The 18,224-nt window shown below is 51.9% G+C and overlaps 1 protein-coding gene across 3 annotated transcripts in view; it reads left to right on the top strand.

Moving 5' to 3' along the window:
* Positions 1-18,189, top strand: part of LOC309345826 (retroviral integration site protein Fli-1 homolog) — a 35,014-nt gene extending 16,825 nt beyond the window's left edge. The window contains exons 2-9 of one of the 3 annotated variants that reach the window (XM_081869245.1): positions 6,250-6,455; positions 9,335-9,489; positions 10,649-10,852; positions 11,909-11,995; positions 12,660-12,725; positions 14,937-14,996; positions 16,486-16,533; positions 17,059-18,189. In XM_081869245.1, the coding sequence (XP_081725371.1) occupies positions 6,250-6,455; positions 9,335-9,489; positions 10,649-10,852; positions 11,909-11,995; positions 12,660-12,725; positions 14,937-14,996; positions 16,486-16,533; positions 17,059-17,573 (1,341 nt within the window). In that variant the 3' untranslated portion in view covers positions 17,574-18,189. Of the gene's footprint in view, positions 1-6,249; positions 6,456-9,331; positions 9,490-10,648; positions 10,853-11,908; positions 11,996-12,659; positions 12,726-14,936; positions 14,997-16,485; positions 16,534-17,058 lie in introns of all 3 variants that reach the window. The other 2 variants (XM_081869244.1, XM_081869246.1) reach the window with 2 other exon arrangements.
* Positions 18,190-18,224: the final 35 nt, after the last annotated feature.

Raw genomic sequence — 18,224 nt, 5'->3', positions numbered from 1 at the left:
GGCCGGCTGAGCTGTTTGCAGTCAGTTCTATTCCAGCTTACGAAATAAAGAGCTACTTGGAGAAATTGCTGTGTCGTCTGCTATGTCAACCCACAACTTAACACTGGCGACGAGGATGGGATCGATGGACATCAGAGCACAGCCAGATGCGGCCAGCCTCTGAACTGAGCTGAATCACTGAGCTGAATCACAGAGCGAAATCACTGAGCGAAATCACTGGACAGAACCAATTCAGGGCTGACTGTTCTGGCTAAGAGCACTGTGTTCCATCCATCGCCCTTCACGCCGGCATTGGAATCATGGCTTCACTTGTGCCTCTACCGCCGTTTGCGCCAGCCTCTGAATCATGGGACTCCTACCTCGCTCGGTTCGACTGCTACCTCCAAGCCAACGAGCTGACAGCAGTATCAAAGGATCGGAAGCGGGGGCTATTCCTCAGCCTCTGTGGGCCTGAGGTGTTTGAGACGGCCCGAGCATTGGTTGCGCCGGAAGCAGTCCAGGCATCACCATGGGACACGATCCAAGAGAAGCTCCGCAACCACTACGCACCAAAGCCGTCCAAGATTGCTGCCCGCCATGCGTTCTACCACCGGAACCAGGCAGAGGGGGAGTCAATCAACAACTACACCACCGCCCTGCGACAGGCTGCAATGCACTGTGAGTTCCGAGACTTAGACGATGCCCTGATGGATCGAATCGTCTGCGGGGTCCGGGACATCCATCTGCAACGGCGTCTCCTTGCCAAGCCAGACCTCACGCTGCAGAAAGCCATTGAGGAGGCTGTGGCCTCAGAAGCTGCTGAACGCTCCGCCCAGGAGATCCGCAAGTCCAGCAGCCCGCGTCTTGCTAGGGAGCCAGTTCCGGTGCATCATGAAGAGGCCAGCAGTGATGAGGCATCCTCCAGTGAAGACGATGACGTGCACCAGACAAAGCGGGAGCGCAGGAAGTTCCAACAGAAGTCCAAGGGCCAACCGGAATGTGCCAGCTGCGGAGGCAACCATTCCCGTGCCAAGTGTCGATTCAGAGACACCATCTGTAGGAAGTGTTCCAGAAGGGGCCACATTGCTAAGGTCTGCCGATCGGCTCCGTCTGACACCCCCCCTTCATCGACTCGCAAGTCCAAGTCTTCACTCCAGTCTGCCAAGGAAAGTTGTTTCGCTCTCACCAACTGCCGCTGCCCGTCTGGAACCACGATTGGCCAAACCGACTCGTCTACGCGACGCAAGCTGAACGTCACGGTGCTCATTGAAGGAGCTCCATGTGACATGGAGATCGACACCGGGTCTGCCCTGTCCATCGTGTCATGGAGCACCATCAAAAGACTGGTACCCAGAGTGTCCAAAAGGCAACTCAACTCTCACCGCGTACACCTGAGAGACTACCAGGGAAACGACATTCCCGTGGTAGACGTTGGCCGGTTCCGGATCGCCTTCAAGGATTTTTCGGGCCTGCTCCGGTTGGTGGTGGTCGAAGGTCAGCGGCCAAGCCTTCTAGGGCTAGACTGGTTTGATGCCCTCGGCCTGGAAGTCACCGGCATCAACTGCATCTCTAACGCAGAGACTGAGGGTCTGGTCAAAGATTTTGCTGAGGTTTTTGATGGCACCTTGGGGCAATATACAGGTACACCCCTCTCCTTTAGCCTTGATCCACAAGTCGCCCCCATCAAGCTAAAGCCACGCCGGGTTCCCTTTGCTCTCAAGGCTAAGGTGGACGAACAACTGGACAAACTGATCGCCCAAGGAGTTTTGGAGCCGGTTGACCATGCCAAGTGGGAAACCCCCATCGTCACGCCTGTCAAGCCAGATGGGTCGGTGAGAATCTGCGCTGACTACAAGTGCACGATCAACAAGGCACTTCAGCAGCACGCTTATCCGGTTCCTGTTGTCCAACACCTGCTGCATTCCCTGGGTGAGGGTAAGGTCTTCGCTAAGCTAGACCTTGCCCAAGCCTATCAACAACTGCCAGTCGATGATGCCACTGCTGAAGCCCAGACGATCGTCACCCACCGGGGGGCATTCCGTTGCCGCCGGTTGCAGTTCGGGGTGAGTGTGGCTCCTGGCATCTTCCAAAGCCTTATGGAGAATCTCCTGCAAGGGCTTCCGGGCGTGGTACCATATTTTGATGACGTCTTGGTGTCTGCAGACTCACACCAGCAGCTGTTCGAGCGCCTCCGTGCCGTGCTGACCAGGTTCCAAGAGGCCGGGCTCAAGGTAAAGAGGGAGAAGTGCCAGATCGCCGTTCCACAGGTAGAGTTCCTGGGCTATCTTATCGATGCCTCCGGCCTTCACCCGACCACATCCAAGATCCACGCTGTCAGAGCCACCCGAGGTCCCAGCTCACAAGAGACCAAAGTCCAGTCCAAGTTATGTACAAAAGGATTTATTGAAGATCATTGTAGCCATTACATCCCAACTCCGTGGCTCCGCATCTGTTACCCTTAGATGTTAGAAGTCCCCTCTGAGTCCGTCCCTCCCCTGCACCAATTTAAGAGGCTTGTACTGCTCCACCTTTTCCTCTCTTTCCTTTTCCGCAGGGTCTTCCTGCCCCCCTGTCTTCCCTCTTTCCGGGACTCCCCAGAGGCTGAGTCTTCTCCCGCCTGCTCCCCCCTCCTTCGTGCTTTGGCACCAGGCTCCTCCTCAGAGCTCTCCTCATTTCCGCGCGCCTCTATATTTGAACTTGGCGCGCGTACGTTGCCTCTGACCTTCCTTTCTACAGTTACGCTGCTCTCGGTACTACACTCCTCCCTTTCAGGCAGGACGTCTTGCTCCGAACTCCTCCCCCTTCCTCCTTCCTGTCCTGCTCTTTCTGACACACTGGCAACTCCCCCCCCCCTCCACTCCGTTCCGACGGGGGAGCTGGTCCCGCTTTGCCACTCCCACTGGGGATTCCCTCTTCGTTCCCCTCTTTCTGACTGATTCCCTCTCTATTGCCCCTTGGCCTGACCAGGGGGGCTCCCTTCTGGGAATCCTCTGATTCGCTAGACGGACTTTGGGACAACCTCGGCTCGTTGTCGTCCTCTTCCTCCTCGCCCTCGCTCTCTGTCTCCTCTCTCCCTAAAACCCTGACACACGCTATCCAGCAGGCCCCCACCCCAAAGAACAAGACGGAGTTGCAGGCGTTCCTGGGGCTGCTGAACTTTTATAACATGTTCCTGCCCCACAAAGCCACAGTGGCTGAGCCTCTTCACCAACTCCTTAGCACTAAGACGCCTTGGGCCTGGGGTCATCGGGAGACGGCGGCCTTCAACGCGGTCAAGGCTCTCCTTTCATCAGACAGTGTGCTGGTACAGTACAGTGAATCCAGGCCGCTGGTCCTTGCCTGCGACGCCTCACCTTTTGGCATTGGTGCTGTCCTTAGTCACCGTTTTCCAGACGGAAGAGAAGCACCGCTCGCCTACTTTTCCAGGACGCTATCTCCGACGGAACAGAATTACAGCCAGCTCGACAAGGAGGCACTGGCACTTGTGGCTGGAGTGAAGAGGTTCCATGAATACCTCTATGGCAGGACTTTTGACCTCATCACTGACCACAAGCCACTCCTGGGCCTCCTCGCCGGTGATCGTCCAACTCCACCGGTCCTCTCGCCACGCATGCTGCGATGGACTGTTTTCCTGGCTGCCTACCACTACCGGCTCATCCATCGCCCGGGGAAATCGATGGGCCATGCCGACGCCCTCAGCCGTTGCCCTCTTCCAGCATTTGTGGAAGACCCGGCTCCAGCTTCATCGCTCCTTCTGATTGAGGATCTTCCGGCAGCGCCTGTATCGGCTGCCACTGTGGCCTCCGCGTCTGCCCAGGATCGCACCATCAGCCGGGTGCTCAACTGGGTGTGGAGGGGGTGGCCACAAGGGCCTTTTGCATCAGAGTTCCAGCCCTTCGCAACCAGACAACATGAACTCTCAGCTCATCGCGGCTGTCTGCTGTGGGGAGACCGCGTCGTGATTCCCCAGGGACTCCGTCAGCGCGTCCTGAAGGCTCTGCACGTTGGCCACCCGGGAATTGTCAAAATGAAGGCGTTGGCTCGGTGTTACGTCTGGTGCCCTAATATGGACGATGCCATCACTGCCTGGGTGTCCGCCTGTCAAGCGTGCCAAGAGTCGAGGCCTGCACCACCGGCAGCTAAGGGACACACCTGGGAGATGCCAAAGACACCCTGGTCGAGGGTGCACATCGATCTGGCTGGCCCCTTTCACGGCCGGACCTTTATGGTAGTGGTGGACGCCTATTCCAAATGGCTGGAGGTCGCCCTGATGCCCTCCACCACTACCGAAGCTGTCATCCGGGTGCTGCGAGGCCTGTTTGCCACGCATGGGTGTCCTGATATCCTTGTCTCTGACAACGGACCGCAGTTCACGTCAGGCACGTTTGAGCGGTATCTTTTGGGACTGGGCATCCACCATGCCCTAACGGCACCCTTTCATCCATCCAGCAACGGGCAAGCGGAAAGAATGGTGCGCTCGGCAAAAGAGGCACTGGCGCGCCTGGACCGGGGAGACTGGCATGAGCGGGTCGCCGAATACTTGTTCGTGCAACATATCACCCCTCATGCGGCCACAGGGAGGAGTCCTGCTGAACTGCTTATGGGCCGCCGCCTCAGGTCACCGCTCGACCGGCTACACCCGGACTTTGCCGTGGCTGAACCCCCAGGCGGTGCCAACGCGCCACGGTCATTTGTCCCCGGAAACCAGGTCTTTGCCCGGAACTATGTGGGGGACATTCCTTGGGTGCCAGCCACAGTAGTGGGAGTCACTGGACCTCGCTCGTACTAGGTGGCACTTGAAGACGGACGCTTGTGGCGACGGCACATAGACCAGCTTAGGCGCAGGGTTGGGGACTTGGACACTACCGAGGTGCCCCCAACTGCGCTTGCGGCTCCAGAAGAGACACGTACAGATGGCGAGGCCCCACCTACACCTCCCTCGCAAACTGCCAGCGTGGAGCCGAACCGAGCCGCTTCAGAGGGTCTGCCAGACTTACCACAGACTCAGACCACTCCACTTGCGGAGGCTCCACCCACAGCAGCGGATCCAGGGGAGTTGGTTCCAACGCCACCTAGGGTCGCACCACAGCATCAGCAAGAACTGTGTGGCCCTCCGGACTTGGCTACCAGTCCCCGGCGGTCTGGCAGAGTTCCCAAGCACCCAACTTATTTAAAGGACTATGTTGTTGGACAGGTATCACTGTTGGTCTAAGTATGGGAAATGTAACCGATATGCTTTTGTGCCTAATTGAACCATTACGCGTAGTGCTGTATATAAGGAAACCATTACGATTGTAACTAACGCCTTATCGCGGTGGGGAGGGGTGTTACGTAGTGAAGTTTCACCCTGGGCCAGCAGGGGGATACTGTATATAGTTTTCACTCAGGTCTGTAGATAGTTTTCACTCAGGTCCACGTCAGTTATTTTAGGTGGGAACTCTGGGCTGTTGTTGCTACAATGTTGACAGCCGGCTGCCTATAAAAGCAGGCCGGCTGAGCTGTTTGCAGTCAGTTCTATTCCAGCTTACGAAATAAAGAGCTACTTGGAGAAATCGCTGTGTCGTCTGCTATGTCAACCCACAACTTAACAGAACTTGTTCATCCTTCTTAGCTTATTACAGTATTGTCCTTTCTTTTAACCAATAGGGTTTAGATTTTTCTGCCTCTGGCACCGACATTCTTTCATTCCCAGAAAAGGGGAGGGATGGCAAATTCTTTGGAAACCTAACATTACTGGAAGTGGCAGCATTACTGCGGAGATCAGTCTCATGAGAGAGGCTTGGCCCAGTCATTGCATTGTTTTGACTTCAAGCGTGTTGTTAAAAACTCTTTCATCTACTCGGGCTTTTAAAGCCAATTTACCCTAATAGGTTTGTTTTCTTTAGAGTTCCAAATGTGTGTGTGTCTCTCTCTCATCCTTGTTTTCTGATGGTTCTGTTTAGGTTGGCTTCTTTGATTGTTTTATTGTTGTACTGTACGTTGCCATGAGTTTGGGGAACTATGAATAATAATAATAAGTATTGTTATTATTAATCATTCCCCCATTCTTGTAAGGAGCTCAGAGTTCTCCCATGTGCTCCAGCAGACATTTTGCATGGACTGGGGAACCTTTGGCCCTTTCAGATGTTGCAGAGCTACAGCTGCCATCTTCCTTGACCAGTGGCCCTGCTGACTGGGACTGATGGGAGCTGGAGCTTGCAAGTTCCTCTTCTCTGATTTCCAAACCCTGATCCTTTGCTTGTACACTTCCCCCCCCCCCCACGCTTGCAGGAGGCGCTGTCAGTCGTAAGCGAGGACCAGTCCATATTTGACCCATCCTTTGGCACCCCGCATCTCCTGAAGACAGAGCTGCCTTCGGTGGACAACTACGGTGGCAAGGAGGGCATCGGTCTGGAGGAGCCCCAGTGGCAAGCCCAGGCCAACAGCAGAGGCCATGTGGTGAAGCAGGAGAATGAGCAGGTCAACTGCTCCAGCAGGTCAGTGGCACTTCTTTGAGCTGGCTAGCAGAAATCTCCCTTTCTCCCAGCAGCCATCATGGGAGGAAGCTTGAAGGGCTAATTTTCTTGTAATCATGTGGCTGCTCAAGGCCCAGGAACCTTGGCTATTGGTTTCGCCCAGCTTAGTACTGCTATTGAAAGGGAACTACTTGACCAGCTTCTTGCTGGGTGGGGAATGAGAGTCTAAATGGGCCTCGCACCAAGTGAAAACGGAACATGGGGGAGATAAGAGAAAACTGGCTGACGTATTTGATGAAGAAAACATATACGCAGCTGACAGGGACTGCATACACGCCATCCAGTCAAAGCATGCTCCCCCAAAAAAGAATCCTGGGAGTTGTAGTTTGTTAAGGGTGCTGGGAATTGTAGCTCTGTGAGTTTCCAGGATTCTTTGGAGGCGCTTTAAATGTGTTTTGTGTATGCAGCCTAGCATTCCCTGCCTCTACAGCTCGCCTAACCCAGATCTCCGCATTCTTTCTATCTGAAGAGGCTGCTTTTTCTTTCTATTTTGCTCAGAACTTGCTGCTGTGCCTCTAAGAACAGATTGCTTACAGGGACATAAAGAGCAGGCACTGAGAGGCGATCCTTTTACCTCCATATTGCCTGCCTGTTTCTTGCAAACCAGGCTGCTGTTTAAAGCGCAAAGAGCAAATCAGACTTCTTCTTCTTCTTCTTCTTCTTCTTCTTATTATTATTATTATTATTATTATTATTATTATTCCTGGTCAGTTGGCAACCCTTCTGAAGCTCTTGGGCTTGTTCGCCCTGCCGTTGCAAAGATCTGATGCACAGAGGCAGGGCAGGCCATTGGTGGCTGGTGCCCATTGGGACTGGCAGAGTGGGCGGCAGTGAGGCCGGCGATAGGCAGATCTAACCAGGACCAGGGAGACCAGGGTTCAAATTCCCACTCAACCATGGCCCTGTCTCTCAGCCGAACCTACCTCACAGGGTTGTTGGCATTAAATGAGGAGGCCAGGGAGCCAGGGTACATGCCACTCTGAACACCTTGCAATGAATACATATAAATATTCTTCTTAATGGACCATGCTGCAGTGAGGACGGGGTGATTCCCTACCCTGCTGCAGCGCCTGAGCCTTTCAGACCATCTTTACTGGCTGCAGGACGTATCTTCCCCTGGAGCTTGTGGCTGCTCTCAAACCCACAGGAAACAACTCACTTCCCCTTCAGCCAAGCAGTTTATATTAGGCGAATTTGCATCAGCCAACGGGCATCTGGTGTAAAAGAGGTTAGCGTAGTTCAGGGCTTCCCAACTTCTTTCTAAAGGAGGCTAAACCTCAGCTCAAGCCCTGCTCAAAAGGAAGGTGAACTCGAGGGAGGGACACAGCTACAATTCCCAGAGTGGCTTAACAACCACCCCTCTTCTCAAGGAATGCTGGGAATCGTAGCTCTGTGAGGGGGATAGGAGACTCCTAACAACTCTCAGCAGCTACTAGACAAACTACAGCTCCCAGAATTCTCTGGGGGTGAAGTCGCCGCTTTTTGAAGTGGTATCATAGTGCTTTTAATTGATGGTGTGGATGTTGACCCAAGACGCCACAGCCCACCACAGAAAAAGCCTGTTCTTTTGCTTCCACGCTCAGGAGGAGGAGGCAGCACATGAAGAAGGGCCTCAGAGGATGGTCGCAGAGTCCAGAACGGTTTCTGCCTCTGTCATTGATGTACATAGAGACCCGTAAGCTCAGCTAACTAGCCAGGCTAGAGGCTTGTGCCTTATCTTGTGCTAGGAGCAGCTTTAGTCCCAAGGTTGTAAACAACATTCCTAAGTGTCTACATTTGACAAGGAGATGTGCTCTGCTCAAATGTCCTAACCCCGCTCAGGTAGAAAGGAATGCAAAGAGACCACGTGCAGGAGGGGCTGCTTAGAGAGAGAGGTTCCTTGCCTAATGAATATGTAATTAAGGAAAGACCATACATGGTATAATTTGTATTGTGTTGTAACTTTAGATTGAAGGAAGTTTATGCTTTAATGGATAACAGCTATGTATATTAAGAAGGCCCCACCTTTTCGGGGCTTTGCTCAGCTTTTGGAGAGTGATCCCACTGAGCCATTATTGCTAGCAATAAACACTCTTTGTTTTCTCACCACTGTGTGGAGATTTTCTTAATAATAATAATAATAATAATAATAATAATAATAATAATAATAATTTATTATTTATACCCCGCCCATCTGGCTGGGCTCCCCCAGCCACTCTGTGCGGCTTCCAACAAAATATTAAAATATCGTAATGCATCAAACATTAAAAGCTTTCCTAAACAGGGCTGCCTTCAGATGTCTTCTAAAAGTCTAATAGTTGTTGTTCTCTTTGACATCTGGTGGGAGGGCATTCCACAGGGCGGGTGCCACTACCGAGAAGGCCCTCTGCCTGGTTCCCTGTAACTTGACTTCTCGCAGTGAGGGAACCACCAGAAGGCCCTCAGCACTGGACCTCAGTGTCTGGGCAGAATGATGGGGGTGGAGACGCTCCTTCAGATATACTGGACTGAGGCTGTTTAGGGTCAGCACCAACACTTTGAATTGTGCTCGGAAATGTACTCGGAGCCATTGTAGGTCTTTCAAGACCGGTGTTATGTGGTCTCAGCGGCTGCTCCCAGTCACCAGTCTAGCTGCCGCATTCTGTATTAGTTGTAGTTTCCGGGACACCTTCAAAGGTAGCCCCACGTAGAGCGCATTGCAGTAGTTCAAGCGGGAGATAACCAGAGTCTCAAACGTAGATTTTTGCTATATCATCACCTGCGAAATGCTGGGAGAGTGCCGTTCAGTTGTGGCAAGTTTCCAGACCTCAGTGAGCATGTCATCCAACGAAGTCTCCTCTCCCTCTCTTCTCCACCAGCAGGCAATCGCCAGTGGACTGCAGTGTGACACGGAGGGGCAAATCAGGGGGAGCAGTTGACCCGTCCCAGGTATCCTATCCAGGTGGATACAACAACCAGCGCAGCAGCCCACCTGTTAACCCCCCCAGCGAGGAGAAGAGGGTCATCGTCCCAGCAGGTCAGTATATGGGGGCTTTTTGGCATCCCCCCGCCCTGCTCCCCGACTTCTGGTTCACACGCTATGCTGAACCCAGCTACAAGCTCTCTCTACACATGTACAAGGATGTGTGTGAAATATTGTGTGCTTGTTGGTTTCGACAGCTGAGCTTTTGTGTGCACAGACTGTACACTTGTTGAATGTAATGTGTGAATACCCCTGCTGGCTTCTTGTATTGGGGAACAGCCTTTTCTTCCAGTAATGGCTGGTTTCCCAGGCTGTTATTTCACCTGCTGTGGGCGACTACCAAATCCCATTTGTAAGCTGTACTCTTGACACAAGAGATGGTGACCAAATCACTTCATTTAGAACAAACTCTAACACATGTAAAGCATGAGAAAAGCCCACCAGAAACCTATATCCTTTCAGCTGCTTCTAGAACTCCTCAGCTTTTGTGTAAAACCAGGACTACACTAAAAAATAGGGGGTGGCGGTGGTGGATGGCTGTTCAATTAGAAGTGACAGGAAATCACACATCACATGCTCAGAGACACAATCATCTTACATATTCCCGGTCTGAGCTCTAAACTTCAAAAAAGGTCAAGAAAGGCCTAAGAATGGTGTACTGTAATGTTAAAAAATTCCAGGACATGTTTTATGTGAACCATTTCACCAAACATAAGAGCACCCCGCAGAACCGATTATGGTAGGGTGGCCATAATTCAGAAAGAGAAAATCCAGACAGAAAAGTTGTTGATTCTGTTTTGCAAAATCGCAAAGAAATGAGATTTTAGAGGTATTTCCCCCCAGAAATCGCCGATATCGCCACTTCCAATATGGGTTGCACCATGCATTTAAAGCACATGACTCCCCCCTCAAAGTATGCTGGGAACTGTAATTTGTTAAGGGTGCCAGGAATTGTAGCACTATGAGTGGTAAATTACAGTTGCCAGGATCTTTTTAAAGCATGTGCCTTTGATGTATGGTGTGTACTCAGAGGTAGCCTCACTATCATATCGCCCTAAAGTATCCTGGGAACTGGAGTTTGCGAAGAGTGCTGGGAATTAGCTCTGTGAGGTGTGAAGTACAGTTCCCAAGGGCCTACAGAGGGTGTTCTGCCCAAGGAACATCCAAAACCTGAAGCCAACATTGCACCTAGACACCTGTATCTCTCCAACAGACCCTGGCGTGTGGACCCACGAACACGTCCGCCAGTGGCTTGACTGGGCAGTGAAGGAGTACGACCTCATCGATGTTGAAACCGGCCTCTTCCAGCATGTGGATGGCAAGGAGCTGTGCAAACTTGGCAAGGAAGGTTTCCTGCGGCTCACTACACCATACAACGCCGACGTGTTGCTGTCTCACCTCAATTACCTGCGCCAGAGTAAGGCCATTGACAGGCTCAGGGTGGCAAAACTCAGTTTTCAGATAGAGGCTGCGTGTGGAACAGGGGGGCGTTGCACAATAGCCGCTTCTAAAAATTGCTTTATGTTCCCTCCTGGGGAGCTGGCTATCTGAACCATGCAACACTATCAGGAGAATCGCATGACAGATCTGTGGCAGGATTGCGGTGCTGCACAGGAGGAGTATGCATTTCCTCCAAAAACGCCTTGCATGTAGAGCACTAGCTGCTCAGGGAACCTGCTTCCATGACACACTAACTTTCTATGTGTGGGGTGGTTTCAAAGAAAGGGTACGCATTCAAATGAAAGATCCTCCGCTTCCAGTCTGAAGTGGTGCAAGAATCCTATCACACTTGACACATGCCTTATGCAAAGTCAGGTTTTTGAGCCATCTAGGTTTTTCTTTTCTAGCCCTGCTCCCTGAGACCATGGCACAGTGACAGAGCATGTGTAAGGTCCTAGTTTCATTCCCCAACCTTGCCTCTTGGCAGGGAATGGAGAAGAACTAAGAACATCAGAATATGTCAAAGGCCCATCTAGCCCAGCCAGCATCCTGTTCTCACTGTGGCCAACCTATGGGAAACTCAAAAGTAGGAGCTGAGCATAATAGCTAGCTCCCCATCTATGATTCCTAGCAACTGATATTCAAGGGTATACTTCTAGCAACCATGGAAGTAGAACATATCCAATGTGGAATTTGAGACCCTGGACTTAGAGGCCTAGTGGGAAGCAGATTCCTTAGCTCAGGCAGAGGCAAACTCGGCCCTCCAAATGTTTTGGGACTACAACTCCCATCATCCCTGACCTGGACCTGTTAGGGATCATGGGAATTGTAGTCCCAAAACATCTGGAGGGCCGAGTTTGCCTATGCCTGCCTTAGCTCTTGAACTAGCTTGGAAAGTATTCTATTATTCTTACTTCAACTATGATTACCCCGTGATAATAGCAAACGAAACCGCAATCTGTGGCTGGCCAGTGACCACCGCAGCCTCTCCTGCCCTCTAATAACTCTTTCCATTTCTCTCTCCTCCACCCAGGCAGCCCCACTTTTACGTATCCGCCTGCGCCAGTCATTACTCAGCAGCCCCCGCCCCCACCACCCCCGAGGGCCCAAGTCAAATCCGGTAAGTTGCCAACAAAGGTAATGGCAAAATTGGGATGTGGGGCTGGGAGAGGACCCATGTCTCACAGATCTCACATGAAAGTAACGTTGTGGTGCTTGAGAGTGAGCCACAGAGTCAGGGGAGGTCTGGCTATAGACCCAATCAAGCAATCCTCAGCTTCCATAGTAGTCATTATCGATATTACCCATTCTCTCACATTTTACAGAGAATCATTGATGCCAACCTGCTGCAGGCTGGTGTTTCTCAGTGTTTTCATTCCCAACTTTTTCCATATCCAAACTATTGTGTTTTAAAAAGAAGAAAAGAATTGCAGCTCCAGCCTCTCCGGGTGCAAAACACCACTGAGGCTCTTCAAAGCTACTGCACCTTTAGTTAGAAGCTTCCTCCTTATAGCTTCTGCCACTAATTGCTTCCTGTTGAAAGCGGCACAGTGTTAGGGATTGCCCCTTAATTTGTCAGTTCCCATTCTCTGCATGGAGGGGGAGGAGAGCGCATATATATTTAGTTGTTACGCAGTATTGCAAGCATGACAAACACGGATAAAATACACCGCCTTTTCCCATTTTACAAGAAGGGGGTCTTTGAATCATCTGTGAACTGTGTCTTTCCTCCCTGAAATAGCACCTCTGTTTAATTCAGGCCCATTTTCTCTCTCTTGGTACAGAGTCTGCATATGAAGAAATACGGCGCAACAGCTGGGGCAGCGGCTCCATCAGCACAACTTCCAAAGGTACTAGTTAGTCATTCCCAGAATAAAAGCTGGGAAGGCTACATTTTTAATCTCTCTCCTCTGGTTGTGTTGATATGGGGAAGGGTCATAGCTCAGTGGTCCAGAACATCTGCTTCTAGTGCAGAAGGTCTTGGGTTCCATCCCTGGCATCTCCAGCTAGGGCTGGGAGAGACCCTCCTGCCTCCTGAATCCTGGTAAGCTGCTGCCAGCCAGTGTGGGCAATACTAAGCTAGCTGGACCGGGGGGGGGGGGCAGGGTTGACTGCTCCCGGTTCTCCTAACCTTTGTGAACTGCTTGGGCAGGAATTAGTCATTCTCAGTCTGGATGGACAGTGGCACTCTGGGTTGCAAACTCCACCACTTCTTTGGAAAAGCTAAAGGTAAAGGGACCCCTGACCATTAGGTCCAGTCGTGACCGACTCTGGGGTTGCGGCACTCATCTCGTTTTATTGGGCGAGGGAGCCGGCGTACAGCTTCCGGGTCATGTGGCCAGAATGACGAACCAGAGCAGCGCATGGAAACACTGTTTACCTTCCCGCCAGAGCAGTACCTATTTATCTACTTGCACTTTGACATGCTTTCAAACTGCTAGGTTGGCAGGAGCTGGGACCGAGCAATGGGAGCTCACCCCGTCGCGGGGATTCGAACCGCCGACCTTCTGATCGGCAAGTCCTAGGCTCTGTGGTTTAACCCACAGCGCCACCCGCGTCCCTCCGGGAAAAGCTACAGGTGCCCAATAGGCAGAGGACCCCACCAGACATCCTTTTTCTTGTGCACACATGATTATTTGTTCTCATGGAGCCAGAACACAGAGTCATTCAACACAGCTAAAGAATATGAGATTCAGGAGAATGAGAGAAGAAGCGCACCCTTAATAATTATAAGAATAAGAATTTATTATTTATACCCCACCCACCTGGCTGGGTTTCTCCAGCCACTCTGGGCGGCTCCCAACAGAACATTATAAAACACGATAAAAGATCAAACATTTAAAACTTCCCTAAATAGGGTTGCCTTCAGGTGTCTTCTAAAAGTCAGATAGTTGTTTATTTCCTTGACATCTGATGGGAGGGCGGTCCACAGGGCGGGTGCCGCAACCAAAAAGACCCTGTGCCTGGTTCCCTGTAACTTCACTTCTCGCAGTGAGGGAACCACCAGAAGGCCTTTGGAGCTGGACCTCAGTGTCTGGGTAGAACAATGGGGGTGGAGACGCTCCTTCAGGTATACAGTGGTACCTCAGGTTAAGTACTTAATTCGTTCCGGAGGTCCGTTCTTAACCTGAAACTGTTCTTAACCTGAAGCACCACTTTAGCTAATGGGGCCTCCTGCTGCTGCCGTGCTGCCAGAGCACAATTTCTGTTCTCATCCTGAAGCAAAGTTCTTAACCTGAAGCACTATTTCTGGGTTAGCGGAGTGTGTAACCTGAATTGTATGTAACCTGAAGCGTATGTAACCCGAGGTACCACTGTACTGGGTTGAGGCTTTAAAGGTCAGCACCAACACTTTGAATTGTGCTTGGAAACATACTGGGAGCCAATGTAGGTCTTGGCGGCCGCCCCCAGTCACCAGTCTAGCTGCCGCATTCTGGATTAGTTGTAGTTTCCGGGTCACCTTGAAAGGTAGCCCCACGTAGAACGCATTGCAGTAGTCCAAGCGGGAGATAACTAGAGCATGCACTACTCTGTTGAGACACAGTCTGCGGGCAGGTAGGGTGTCTGCCTGCGTACCAGATGGAGCTGGTAAACAGCTGCCCTAGACACAGAATTGACCTGCGCCTCCATGGACAGCTGTGAGCACAGAGAAAATGTTAAACTACAGAACTTGCTTCCACAGCAAGCTTCCACCAACCTACATTGCTTTTACAAGGCGATTAGACACATTTATAGAGGTTTAAGTGCATTGATGGATACTCGTCCTGATGGCTGTAGGATACCTTTTGAGATCCGTGTGCCCTTGAATACCAGCTGCTGGGAACGAAAGCAGGACAGAGCCATGGGGCTCAAGCCCCTCTTGCAGACTGTCCATAGGCATCTGGTTGACCCCTGTGAGGAATAGGTGGGCCTTTGGCCTGATCCTGCCATGCTGTTCTTCTGTTCTTTTGACTTCAGTCAAGGGGAAATAGTTCTCAGCCCAAGTTAAATCAAATAATTGCATATGGACACATTTTGTTTCTCTCTCTTAATGCTTCACTTGCTGCTTTTCCATCTTCAAGGTTCCCCACCACAGATCCAGAGTGTCGGCAGGACTCCTGATTCAACACGCATTGCTCCAGGTACAGTTTCTCACCTTTCCTAGGAGAAGTTTGCACCACTTCCTGCCTTGGGACTGCCACCCTTTTTTTTTTATCAGCCTCTGTTCCTGTGCTTTTAACAACAGCATCACCTGCAAACCAGCAAGGGCTCCTCCTGTCAAAAGGATCACCTGCTGATTTCTGTAGATCAGGTTGTTAAAGGCAGAAGAGCAGATTAGGCTCCTCTTTTTCTGGTCAGTTGGCAACTATGCTTTCTAAGGATACCACACGTTTTGTGACGTGGGGATGGCAAGCATATTCTTATAATGCTTTCAAACAAATATATTTAGCTTGTGCAGGTGGAAGGGGCAAAACAGGACTCTCATATCCCCGGTGTTGAAGAGAGAATTTTGACAGGTGCAACTTGTTATGTCAGAGTTCTGAAGGGAAGGGAAAATCTGCACTAGCTAAAAATCTCTCTTCTGTATAAACAGAGGAGATAGATCATGGACTTCAGCAGGTCACCCTAGCCTCAATAGCATGCCTTTATTTAAATATATGTTCCTTCTTACCCCTAATATATTGTCCACTCACGTTTCATCTCCACAACAGCCTTGTGGGGTTGGTTGTGGCAATTTTTCTGCGGCTTGAGAAAAAAAGGTTGAGGAGGAGAGATGCTTCCAAGGTCACAAATAAGACCACAGCTGAGCTGAGGGATAGCCAACTTTTTTTAATGACAGGGCTCCTGTGCCTTTAACGGCTGTGTGGCTAGCAAGAATTCAGCTGACAAAGCTTTTCTCAGCATGGAAAGAACAGCGATGGGGAAAGAATTGTTGGCTTGGTTGGATTTCTGCTTGCCACTCGGCTCCTCTAAAGAACTTGCTAAGAAGAGAAGTTGGCAAACTACCACGGTGGTGATTTGAACTTGGCTCCCAATGCAATAGCATCTAGTAGGCCACGGATGGGGACCTGTGGCCCTCCAGATGCGGTCAGACTTCAACTCCCATCAGACCCAACCAGCATAGAAAATGCTCAGGGATGATGGGAGTTGTAGTCCAGCAACATCGGGAGGGGCACCCCAGGTTCCTCATCCTTGGAGTAGAACATAGTGGCTCTTGGAGCAGTTGGGCCAGAAGGAGGTCTAGTTGTTACTGAGGTGGTCAAGCCTACCTGTACCTGCTTCAGACGGCAGGTGTGGGCTCACATTGCTGAATGCAGAAATCCTCTCTCCCAGCACAAGGATTGCTAGCATGTCGTGCCTACAGCCTAGCCTTGAACTTGACAGGCTAGTTTTCTATTTGCAGGGACTTTTATTTACTTCTATGGAGGAGCATTCAGCCGCATGAGCTGCAACCTGCAGTCTGTAGTGGTACAGTGCAGCCCAGAGCTGTACCACCTCAGCCAGAGCTCAGCCGGGAAGCGCCTGAGAACAGCAGTGAGGCTTTCCAGGCAATGCGGCAAGGCAGAGCTGCAGGTGGGGAGGTGCATCTTACTCCAGCCCCTCTCACGACTCCCTTCTCATTCTCACCAGATCCATACCAGGTCCTGGGACCCACTAGCAGCCGCTTGGCAAACCCAGGTGGGTCCAAACGTCTCTTTCTCTTGGGGAGTTAGAGGGTGTGTGAAGCTGGGCTTGTGGCACAAAGGTGCCATAATGGGAAAAGAAAGCTTCGCCTGTTAAATCCCCTTCTAAGGCTGGGAAAGGGCAGGGAGATAGCAAATAGGTGCTTGCAGAGCCAAAAGCTCCCACCCGTTTAGCGAGCCAAGTTGTTTGCTGTGACCAAAGCTTGGGCAGAGGAGAATATGGGAGTGAGGAACAAGGATGCGCCATGTTCAAAAGCCCAGTATTGGTCTCCAATAGAGATGGGGAACCTCCGGCCCTCTGGATGCCATCGGACTACAACTCCCATCATCCAGTGGTCATGGATGATGGGAGTTGTAGTCCAGCAACATCCAGAGGGCCGCAGGTTCCCTGGCCCACAGCACCTGCGTTAGACCTGCCCTCTTAGCCCAGCCAACCCACTTGCTGACCAGCTTCGCAGACAGTTCAGAGCTCCCACCTTTGCCCCCAACCCTTAACCAGGCCCCTTCTCTCCCCCGGCAGGCAGCGGTCAGATCCAGCTGTGGCAGTTCCTCCTGGAGCTGCTGTCGGACAGCAGCAACGCCAACTGCATCACCTGGGAGGGCACGAACGGCGAGTTCAAGATGACGGACCCCGACGAAGTGGCTCGGCGGTGGGGCGAGCGCAAGAGCAAGCCCAACATGAACTACGACAAGCTGAGCCGGGCTCTGCGCTACTATTACGACAAGAGCATCATGACCAAAGTGCACGGCAAGCGCTACGCCTACAAGTTCGATTTCCAGGGCATCAACCAGAGCCAGCAAGGGCAGCCAGGCGAACCTGCCCTCTACAAGTACCACCACACGGACCTGCCATACCTCCCGCCCTACCACCAGCAGAAGGTGGGCTTCGGCCTGGGCCACGCCGCCCAGATGCCTACCTCCCCCACGGGCTTCTTTGGGCCCACCTCCCCCTACTGGAATTCCAGCGGGGGCAACCTCTACCCAAACCCCAACGTGCCCAGGCAGCCCGGAAGCCACTTGAGCTCTTTCTTTTAGTCCCCTTGATGCCTCTGGGGCCCTTCAAGCTACTTGGACTCCTGCGGCAGCCAGCAGAGCTCATTGTTCAGACAGCAGCCGAGCCCCAAGACTGTGAATTATCCTGGGTGGTGTGGATGAGGGTTCTGCCACCAGGGGGCACCCCTCTCATCTCCTTTGGCACTTAGTGCAACGCCCATCTGATCTCCTCCTTCGCCACTAGGAGGTGCTGGACTTGGCTGGAACTTCTACAGCACAGATGGGGAGCCCGCAGCTCTCCTGTTGGTATTGGGACTACAACTCCCATCGTCCTTGACCCAAGGCTGGGGGTGATGGGAATTGGAGTCCAGCAACTTGGGGAAAGGGCCACAGCTGCCCCATCTGCGGCTCCCGAGTGAACGACAGAGCCTAATAAGGGCCTCAAATTTGCATGCACCGCAGCAGAGGGAACTTGAGGTTGCAAGAGACATTGAGCTGCTGCTACTTGCTTGGCATCTTTTCATGGCTGGCCTAAGACGTTTTGCTGATTACAAACACAGCTGAGCAGAGCAGGCTAAGGTGGGGGAACAGCACAGGCCACAGGGGACCTGCAGCCTAGTCTTCCAGCCCTTTGCTGCCACACCTCTCTCTCATACACAAACACACACACACACACAACCTCTGCCACCTAAG

The sequence above is a fragment of the Podarcis erhardii genome (assembly GCF_964252035.2).
Source record: "Podarcis erhardii genome assembly, chromosome: 7".
Lineage (NCBI taxonomy): Eukaryota > Metazoa > Chordata > Lepidosauria > Squamata > Lacertidae > Podarcis > Podarcis erhardii.
This window is presented reverse-complemented; position numbering and strand designations above follow the sequence as displayed.